Raw genomic sequence first — 11042 nt, 5'->3', positions numbered from 1 at the left:
GGAAGGAAAAAGGAAGAGGAGCCAACCAAGGGCAAGATGGATGGATGGGATCCTTGAAGTGACTGGCTTGACCTTGAAGGAGCTGTGGGTGGCGATGGCCAACAGGGAGTTCTGGCGTGGGCTGGTCCATGAGGTCACGAAGAGTCGGAAACAACTGAATGAATGAACAACAACAACATGTATTGATTATTCATTTGGATCTCTCTATTAGGGCGGCTGGGACAGAACAGTTAATTCTAGACAAAAGGCTTCCTTCATGATAAAGAAAATACTGCAAGTTGCAATTGACCAATATTGCCAAGGTTAACTTGTATTAAATTCAGCTGATTCAGATGTTCTGAATCTGGGTCAAAGAATTGTTAGGTTGTACTCTCACAATCCTCCTTCAAATGTCTTCATAATGAAAAAAAATATCACTTATTAGTTCTTTTAACTGTGATAACAACAATGTGGTGAAAATGAAAAAGGTGGTCACATTTGTGCCATTTGGATGTCTGCGTGTATTTCATGGTACACTGTTGCTGCAATGATCTCTGTTGTGAAAGAGCTGATTTGAAACAAACTGGACTTCTGACCCCTTGACTACAGCTATTTTGAAGTCTGTTGGACCTGACAGGGTTTCAGAATCAAAAGGGACACCAGCTACAATCATCAAGAGAGGTAGGTGGAAAACACCTTAATACCAACTGATGAAGAGAGACTTGTATGTGTCTTTTAAAACACATGCCCAAAATCTATATCTGAATAGAATAGCTCAAACAAATAAGATTGGTAAGGGGCATCTTTAAAATGTTATCTCATATACCAAGTGGCCCATTTTCTCCAATTCCCCTGAAACTGTATCATGTAATAAGGGACACAAGTAAAAATCACTTAGAAAAATTATACTGTTATGAAATATCTGCAACCTTAACTCTTTATGGTTTCAACATTAAGGATAATATATAGAATTGTGCTCTGCTTAATAATGATGTTAATATAGTATTTTAGACCTCCAACTTTTGTTTTCAGCAATTGAAGAAGGCAGGAATGGATTTTTTAAATAAGATATAATGTATATACACATATGCATACACACACACACACACACACACAAATACATACACATGCGTGCTCATGGATACCTACTAAATATTGCTACTAAATTCTTGTAGTTGAAAGCAACAAAACTTAGAAGAGCTTTCTCTTCTAAGAAACCTCTACTGGTGGAGCTAAAGTGAAATGGGTTTTTACTATTTTCTTTAAAGTGTTTTAGCAGATTTTTTGTATTTTATGATGTTTTCAGTTGTTATTTTGTGTATTAAGTTTAATTAGGTTGTGTTATATTGTCGAATGTGTTTATTTTGATGTAATTGTCTCTATGGTTTCTTCCCGGCAATTGAATGTTTGCCTTACATGTCGGAAACCGCCCTGAGTCCCGTTGAGGAGATAGAGCGGTATCCAATTTATTTATTTATTTATTTATTTGAAACACAGCAAGATGAGTCCACAGCAAACAAGGCCATTCTGCTGGCTGTTGTATTGGATCACATATGAACACTTCCCAGGTGTCTAGGACTGTGTGATCTATCGGTGAATAATGTGTGAAGATCCCAGTAGGGTGGCCTTTTGCAGCTGGCAGATGGTAATTTTGTCAGGGCCAATTGTGTTTAAGTGCAGGCCAAGGTCTTTAGGCACTGCACCCAGTGTGCCGAATACCACTGGAACCACCTTGACTGGCTTGTGCCAGAGTCTTTGCAGTTCGATCTTTAAATCCTCATATCATGTCAGTTTTTTCAGTTGTTTCTCTCCGATCCTGCTGTCGCCTGGATTGCAATATCCATGATCCATACTTGGTTTTTTTTAACATGATCGTGAGGTTAGGAGTATTGTGCTTCAAAACTCTGTCAGTCTGAATTCGGAAGCCCCATGGTAGTTTGATGTGTTCATTTTCTGTAATGAACTGCTGATTCTGAAAAGCCTGTCAGAATATAAAAGTTTCATAGAATCCACTATTCTCCAACATTTTCTATAATTTTGGTGCATATACATATCAGAAAACAGTACACACAATGAGGAAACTCATTGTGTTAATGGGTACTTTTGGAGAGCAAAGAAATGAGTAAAAAGCATCAGCTCTCTGTTTTCAGTGGTGGGCTTTCTGTATGATGTTATTTGTTTGTATCAGTACTTCTTCTTTACAAGTATTCAAACTTTCTTTTTGCAGTATCTACTATAAAACAGTACCACCAAACTCAACTAAACCATGATACCATTTAAAGCTTTAACTGTTGGTCTTCTTCTTCTTCTTGGATCTACATTGTCTGGTAGGAAAGATCAAAAATTCCTGTTTTCATGTCTTGGTTCAAATATGTTTTCCTTGCTTAAAATAGATGCACTCCAGTTAAAGCCTAGCATGAAGTGTGGAATGCATGACTCATTCATACCTGTTTGCCGCTAATAAACAAAACATCATTCACCTAATTTCTGGAAAAGGACATGGATGACCAAGCACTACTGTTGTATTATGATGCATAAAGGCAAATAAACATCCAGTTCAAATATTTGACTGTGTTCAGAGACCGTGATTTATTAATACTGAGAAATGCAGATTTTAAGAAATAATATTAGTTAATTAATGTACTGAAACCATCCAATAAAGGTGCCTTTTCTGAGGATTTTAAAATAAGGTATAATGTCATTGTGTGAAGTCTCTCGGGATTTGATATACCCTGGCAACAAAATTCAGCAATTATAGTTACAAGAGAAGTTTGTCCACCTATTTTACTAAAGGTTTGCCTCCATCAAGTATCATAATTGGTGTAATTGTATCCATCAACACACACACACATATGGGGTCTTTCAACTTATGTCCTGTGTTTATATACTATTAGGATGGACATTAGATTCACTTTTTTTCTTTCCTCTTTCACAGAAGTTAATGGTAAAGCCATCTCAAAGAGACATGTCCGGCGAGACTGGCTGATCATACCTGACACAATTGCGTTGTATGTGTATGAGTCAGTGAACAAAGTGTCCCCTAAAACTGCTGAATACTTGGCTCAAGCTGTCCAAATTCCCTTCATTCTCGAAGCAAGGTATGATATTTGGCAAAAATGGTTGGCATGGACTCAAGACTCGCCCAGGTCCTATTGTCTGATCCAAAGAACAAGATGGGGGACCCTCCCCAGTCCATGGACAGAATTTGGTTTAGCATGCAAAAATGTTCCCAACTATGTTTGAAGTAGCACAGTAGTTAAAGGGTCCCAGTTTGGGTTGTGCAACATAGACACTTTTGTAATTGAATAGCTAGAGAGTTTAGAACAGGGGTGTCAAACCCATTCTCATTGATGGCCATATCAGCCATATGGTTGCCTTCAAAGGACTGCTGAATCCATGGACGGAGTTAGTACTCTTTAGTTTTTATCCAGTTTGGGTCTCCAGAAGGTATTGATTGACAACTCCTATTACTTTTGAATATCCATCATATGGACTGGGGATAATGGGAATTGCAACCGAATAGCTCTTGTGGTTCTGAAGTTGGGAAAAGGTTAAAGGAGATTTGAGCATCAGACATCATATTCACAAGCCTTGTATCTGAATATAAACCCCACTACCCTGACTAAACAGAACAAACTGCTGCCTTCCAGATTTTATTGTATCACAATTCCCATCAATTCTAGTCATGATGTTTAATGACAAGGAATATGGGAGTGGTACTCCAGCATCTGGAGGACCACATACAACAACAACAAAACTTTATTTATATACCGCTTTATCTCCCCGAGTGGACTCAGAGTGGTTTCCAAGTAATATCATCAATACATACAGAGTAAACAACATAAGCATAAAATTAACAAAGTAATATAAGCATAAAAATCACAATAGCACATATATATTTAAAATAATCCTGCCTGTTCAAGGCAATTTAAAAAGGCCAGGCCGAGGCTAGTGCAATTTCTAGAGGGCTCGGGAAATTAGGTGCACTGCTACAGCAGGCAACAACAAGAATAGGTATAGTCTATGGCTGTTCATTTCTGGGGCCTAATAGGAGGAAGTGACCTGGATAAGTGGTAGAAAAAGATTTGGCCATATTCAACAATATCTGGAGCTGAGCTAGAACTAGTCATTCTCAAAGGCTTGTTTACACCACCAGGTCTTCAAGGTCTTACAAAAGGAGGGGAGGGATGAGGCCTGTCTTATTTCTCTAGGAAGGGCGTTCCAGAGGCAGGGGGCCACCACCGAGAAGGCCCTCTCTCTCGTGCCCACAAACCGTGCTTGTAACAGTGGTGGGAGTGAGAGGAGGGCCTCCACAGAAGATCATAAAGTTCGTGCTGATTCATAGAGGGAGATACGATCGTGAAGATAGGTGGGGCCTGAACCATTTAGGGCCTTATAGGTCATAACCTGCACCTTGAATTTGGCTTGGCAACTTCTTGGCAGCCAGTGATGCTGTTTTAAAAGGGACATTGTATGCTCCCTATAATTTGCTCCAGTAAGGAGCCTGGCTGCCACCCATTGTACCAATTGGAGCAAGTGAAATGGCAGGCTAGATTCAGCCCATGGGCCTTGAATTTGACACTATTAGGAGGAACCAATGGGAGATTGCCACTGCAAAAATCTTTTGATTTTTGAAGTGGGTGGATTTGGGAGATGCAAAATGCAGACATGAACATGTTGGAGCCCTGCTGCTAAGCTGTTCCAACAAGTGTTGTTTACTTCCCATCTCGCAAACAACAATACACTTCTTTATCTATAATTCTGAATGCACACAGTCCATTACAAACTCCCTAACATAAATGTTGATTTCCTCCAGGAACATCTTGATAAGAGAAACATCTAAAATCAGTGTGCAATTTGAGGAGCTGGTAGAAAAAGTATCTGGCTTATGGAAGAAGGACGAAGAAGGGACAGCACAACAATAGGAATGAACAAAATGTTAACAGCATTTTCTGCATTGTGTAAGATCTCACATTCATTGAGAAAAATACAAAAGTGTAGTATTTGAAGTTGTCACTAGAGGGAGACAGGAGTCCAATTCTAACAAGGACAGATTCTACAAACAAACTTCCCATATCATCTATTGTCACTTACAATTTCTGTTGTGAATCATAAACTGTTTCTTTTGTATTGTATCACGATGTGACCCCGATGTTTACAAATGGTTCTCTTTATTCATATCTGCTAACTAGGAGTAAAGCTTCACCAGCCTGAAAAGCTTATGCTATGAAAAATGTTTGCTTTTCATTATGTTTGTTGCAAAAGAGAAAAATAGGAAAGTTGTTATCACAAAAGTGCAATTTTATTTTATATGACATCTCTTCCTCTTAAAAGGTTTATATGGTTTATTTGAAAATCAATGTTACTGTAATAATACCTTTATCAGACTAAATAAAAAGGGATAAAAAGTAAGTTTTTGTAATTTCTAGATTTCTGATTCTCTCATCAAGGGATATTAGGCACAACACTTCAATACCTGAAATCCATAACTTTGTCCAGGTGGTGCAAATGAGGTGTAGAATTTGGAGTATTGCCTTAATGGAAAAGGCAACATATCCTCTTAAGTCTATATGAGAAGTGGCTTATAAAGTTTTAACAACATATTTTTTATATTATATGCTAAATGATTTCAATTGTATTTTATGTCTGTTGGGGCATCGAACTGCCGACTGTAAACTGCCTTGAGTTGTTTCGGGCTGAGAGAAGCGGTATACAAATATTGTAAATAAATAAATAAATACATTTGTTTATTTAGTATGCAAATACAACTATAATTGGACCACCAAGTCAAGTCACTTGTCTTGGCATTTTAAAAAAATAAATAAAAACAATTGTAATTAGAACAAGATCTGGAGAAGAAATATGATACAGAAAATAAGAGGATCATCAAATTATAATGAACTGTATATTAGATTTAGATATAAGAATCTATAGAGCAGTGTTTCTCAACCTTCCTAATGCCTGACCCCTTAACAGATGTTGTAGTGACCCCCAACCACAACATTATTTTTGTTGCTACTTCATAATTGTCATTTTGCTACTGTTGCGAATTGTAATGTAAATATCTGATATGCAGGATGTATTTTCATTCACTGAATCGAGTTTGGCACAATTTATTTAGCCCCCCCCCCCCCCGGGGGGGGGGGGGCTGCTTACATCCGGCACAATTGGATGCCATTACATATAAATAATACATACAGAATTACATAAAAAACATAGTAAATTAGTTTTAAAATTAGTTTTAAAATAAAAAGATCATTAATAAAAAGTGCAATAATACTGGCTGTTTAGCCTTATGTAGAAACGAATTCAGCGAGCACAGTACAATCGGAAGCCTGTCCATAGTCCATTTTCCATAACATTATCATTATTACTATTGTCAAATTATCTGCCGGCTACCCAAAGGCGTGGTCCCAAAACCACGTTTTCAGTTTCCTCCTGAAGGCGAGGAGGGATGTTGTTGACCTGATTTTCCTGGTTGAGCGAGTTCCACAGGTGGTGGGCCACCACCGAGAAGAACCTGTCCCTTGTCCCCACCAAGCATGTTTGTGCCAAAGGCGGAGCCGAGAGCAGGGCCTCTCCAGAAAATCTTAAACTTCAAGGTGGGACATAGAGGGAGATATGTTCAGACAAGTAAGCTGGACCAGAGCCATATAGGGCTTTATAGGTCAAAACCAGCAAATATCTGATACGCCCAAATTTGAACACTGGTGGGGTTGGGGGGTGGGTGTGTGATGTTGTCATTTGGGAGTTGTTATTGCTGGAATTCACCTACAATCATAAAACATTCTGAAATGTACCAGCAATGGAATTGAACCAAACTTAGCACACAGAACTCTCATGATTAAAAAAAAATACTGGAAGGTTTTGGATGGGCATTGATCTTGAGTTTTGGAGTTGTAGTCCACCTACATCCAGAGAGCACTGTGGACTCAAACAATGATGGATCTCTCCCAAACTTTGCACAAATACTCAATATGTCCAAATGTGAACACTGGTAGAGTTTGGGGAAAATAGACCTTGACATTTGGGAGTTGTAGTTGCTGGGATTTATAGTTCACCTACAATCCAAGAACATTCAGAACCTTTCCAATGATAGAATTGGGCCAAACGTCCTACACAGAACCCCCATGACCAACAGAAAATACTGTGTTTACTGATAGTCTTTGGCAATCCCTCTGACACCCCCTCATGACCCCCCCAGGGGTCCCAACCCCCACGTTGAGAAACACTGCTATAGAGAAACATTTTTGTTTTTGTGCTATGAAGGGAAGAGTTGTGTCTGTTGATTTGCTTTGCTTTGATTTGGTTACAATATGGCATTGTTTGTTGAATTGGACTAAAATGAAATAAAAGTCACTGGGTTAGTCAGTCTCTTGTAGCCTAACCTAATTCACAGAATTGGTGTAAGAATGGATTTGGGAGGAAAAACATGTTTGGTGCCTTGAGCTAATTGAAGCAAAAGTCAAATAAAAATTTAATGAGTAAAAAATAAATAATGCTGCTTGCTGGACCAAATAGTTGCATGAAATTTACATGGTTTGGGATTCCAAGTAAATGTGTGGACCATGTGTTTTAATTCCTCACTTTGAGCAATACAGGTGTATTTCACATTTACTCAAGAGCACTTTGCTTATCAAGAGCACTTTTCAGTTAAACAGTACAGCATCATTTTGTTGCACGTGCTTAGACTGTTTATGTATTTGGGTATTTCATGTTGGTGTCACATTGTGGCAATTTAAAAAAAATATATTTTCTTTTGCATGATTTTTTTAAAGTCCACAATTAATATATTTTAATTTAAATATCTATATAAGTGTTTATATGTACTAGCAAGTAAAAAAAAGGCTTTGATTCACTTTAATATGATGTCCACTTTATGGCAGTGGTCTGGAACTGATGCCCCATCAACACTGCCATATAATCCAGTTTCTGAATCCAGATTATTTACTTTAAACTGGATTATATGGCATATAATCATAAAATCCAGTTCAAAATAGATCATCTGGATTCAGAAACGAGATTATATGGCAGTGTAGATTCAGCCTGCAACTGCCATATCAGCAAAGTATACTTGTACGTAATTTTGTTACAGCAAACTCCAGTTCAGAAACGTACACTTTCAGTTAATTCAGGCTCCATCTATACTACCATATCATGCATTTTCAGAATACAGTATAACTGCATTGAACTGCATTATATGGTGGGGTAGACTCTGTTGGAGCATGTAAAAAAATCAGTGTGTGTGTGTGTGTGTGTATGTCAACTGTAAAATAAGATTCATGAAACTGATTGGTTGGGCTACACTCGGGGAGCTGGCTAAGCCTGGGACTTTTGGGTACTGTTACATTTTGTTCAGGCTTTTGCTATGCAGATGCTTAGAGAAAAGCAGAGAGAAGCAGAGAGAGAGAGATTTTGGAGTGTGTTCTCACTGCTGCAAGAGTTTATCCACATGGACTAAGAAAGATCATTTTAAATCTGATCACACTGTACATAAGTTGTTCTGAACTACAAAGAGTAAACAACTTGTTCTTTATTGATCTATGTGGCATATTTTCTTTCTCTGGTAAGGCAGTGTGTGGGCTGATCAAACATGAACTACACATGGTTTATTTTACACTAGCTGTCCCCTGCCACGCATTGATGTGGCCCAGTCTGTGTATATGTGGTTTTGTATGTGTATGTGTGTGTGTGTGTGTGTATTTATTTATATGTGTATATATGTGGTTTTGCACATGCGTTGTAATGTATTTTTTAATTTTTGGCTTTTTAATTCTCTTCTGCTGTGTTTTTTGTGTTTTTATGAGTGATGGTCACTTGTTGGCCAGATAGGTGTATTGTGTCCAAATTTGGTGTTAATTCATCCAGTGGTTTTTGAGTTATGTTAATCCCACAAACGGACATTACATTTTTATTTATATAGATTATGCCACAGACTCATGTAAAACTGCATACTGAAACTGCATTATATGGCAGTGTTTTTTTGTTTTTGTTTTAGTGTTACTAAGCATACATAAAAATCCGAGAAGCCAGCATTGGCAGTAGCCCTGCCATTTATGTCCTATTCCCTGACAACTGGAGATTTCAAAAACCTATTCTATGAGGTATAAGAATTTACCCATAGAAAAGAAGTAATTGTTGCAACCACCTGATTTGCTCTAGGAAGCACTTCACCGACACAGGCTCTTAAGGCTCATTTAGTATTTCTTATGTATACTGGGTGCCAGGCAACAGTTGGTGAGAAGCATATCTTTTCCTTTTCTATTACATGCACACTCGCAGACTGTTCATTTTAAATCTGTACTTGTGAAGGGGATGAACTTTCAATATATCGGGTTTCTGTCTGAGTAACTATGAGAATGGAAAGACAACAGCTTTGAACTTTTAATTTCCTCTCCAGTCTCTCCTTCTGCCCTGATTGTCTTCAAAATGTCTTTCTGCAGCCATGGAGATCAGAAATTGTTTTTTAAATACAACTATCCTATGGAACAGGCATGGGCAAACTTGGGCCCTCCCGGTGTTTTGGACTTCAACTCCCACCATTCCTACTGCTGAACAGCTCTCACAGTCAATAAGTTCTTCCTAGGCCACTTCCACGCAGTTGTATAAAATTCCACATTTTCTGTTTTGAACTGGAATATATGGCAGTGTGGACTCAGATAACCCAATTCAAAGCAGATATTGTAGGATTTTCTGCCATGATATTCTGGGTTATGTGGCTGTGTGTAGGGGCACCTAACATTCAAGTAGAATCTCCTTCCCTGTCATTTGAACCCATTAAGTCCTTCTCCGAAGCAGCAGAAAACAACCTTGCTCCTTCTTCCTTATGACATCCTTTCACATATTTATTTATAACTGGCAATCATGTCTCCTGTCAACCTTCTCTTCCGCAGGTTAAGCAGACCCAGCTCTTCTGAAGCCCAGGTAGCTTGGCCAGCAATCAGGAAGTCTGGGAAGTGAATATCTGGAGAAGCAAAGTTGGGGAACCACAAATTTAACTAATCCCTCCCTGATTCACTTGTTGTCAACCACCAACTGTTAACACTCACCACAGAAAGAACGTTGGTCCTTTTAAAAAGAACCTTCTGCCACTTACAATTTTGAAACCTGTCATACCAATCAAAATAAATTTACCTGATCTGGCCCCATCTAGATTTTTTAAAAAGTGCTTCGAAGTCAACAAAATCTGCACTTGGCTTTCCCCAAGTGAACTTCTCTTTCTTTTCTTTCCTCTGTTAGGTCTCCTTTAGAAAAACTATCCCCCTTTCCACTCATACCTTCCTCACTATATACATATATGCCATACAGGTATTAAAAACTCTGAATAAAAATATGGATAAAAGCATAGACTCAACATGTATAAGATTTTCTTTTACCTACTTATGAATTGAGAGTGGTTTTAGATTTAGTTTTATAGTTTACGCCCTGATTTAGTTGCCCCTGGTTGATACACCTGAATAAAGGGGCACAAGTCTCTTTTATTATGAAGATGAAAGAAGAACACTATAACACGCAGGCCTATGCAAATGTGCCCATAAATAGAATTTGGTTTAGTATGCTTCTGTTAGTGGTAGTAGAAGTCCACTACATTCAGAACTGGGAGCAGTCGTAACTTCCCCTCTAGCACTAACATCGTGTACATAAAACTTTTTTTTAATCTGGTTGTTTTCCCTAGGAATGAATTTAACAGTACAGGCAGTCCCCAAGGTACAAACACCTGACTTAGAAATGACTCATAGTTAAGAACAGGGGGCCGGGTGGTGTGAGACAACAGGAAGTGAGAGAAATCTACCCTTTGGAAGGGAAATTCACTCCTGAAAGAGTTATCATGGGGGAAGGGTGTTTCAACTGAAGCTTTCTCACAAATCCTTGCTTCCACAACAAGCCATTTTTTTTTCAAAATCCAATCTCACAGGGACAGAGGTAAAAGGTTTTCCTCTGACCTTAAGTCCAGTTGTGTCCAACTCTGGGGGTTGGTGCTTATCTCCATTTCTAAGCCAAAGAGCCAGCATTGTCCATAGACACCTCCAAGGTCATGCGGGTGCATGGAGAATCGTTACCTT

At 38.4% G+C, this 11042-nt stretch overlaps 1 protein-coding gene across 2 annotated transcripts; it reads left to right on the top strand.

Moving 5' to 3' along the window:
- The first annotated feature begins 557 nt into the window (after nucleotides 1-557).
- Nucleotides 558-9963, top strand: LOC132772060 (apovitellenin-1-like). 2 transcript variants are annotated; one of them, XM_067466606.1, is made up of 5 exons: nucleotides 558-660; nucleotides 2207-2306; nucleotides 2915-3077; nucleotides 4796-4940; nucleotides 9873-9963. In XM_067466606.1, the coding sequence occupies exons 2-4, from the start codon at nucleotides 2246-2248 to the stop codon at nucleotides 4902-4904; spliced, it is 333 nt and encodes a 110-aa protein (XP_067322707.1). In that variant the 5' UTR covers nucleotides 558-660; nucleotides 2207-2245; the 3' UTR covers nucleotides 4905-4940; nucleotides 9873-9963. The 2 variants fall into 2 exon arrangements, with proteins under 2 accessions (XP_067322707.1, XP_060626748.2); XM_060770765.2 differs by lacking the exon at nucleotides 9873-9963 and having other exon boundaries at nucleotides 4796-8519.
- Nucleotides 9964-11042: the final 1079 nt, after the last annotated feature.

Source organism: Anolis sagrei, chromosome 3 (genome assembly GCF_037176765.1).
Source record: "Anolis sagrei isolate rAnoSag1 chromosome 3, rAnoSag1.mat, whole genome shotgun sequence".
Classification (NCBI taxonomy): Eukaryota; Metazoa; Chordata; class Lepidosauria; order Squamata; family Dactyloidae; genus Anolis; species Anolis sagrei.
This window is presented reverse-complemented; position numbering and strand designations above follow the sequence as displayed.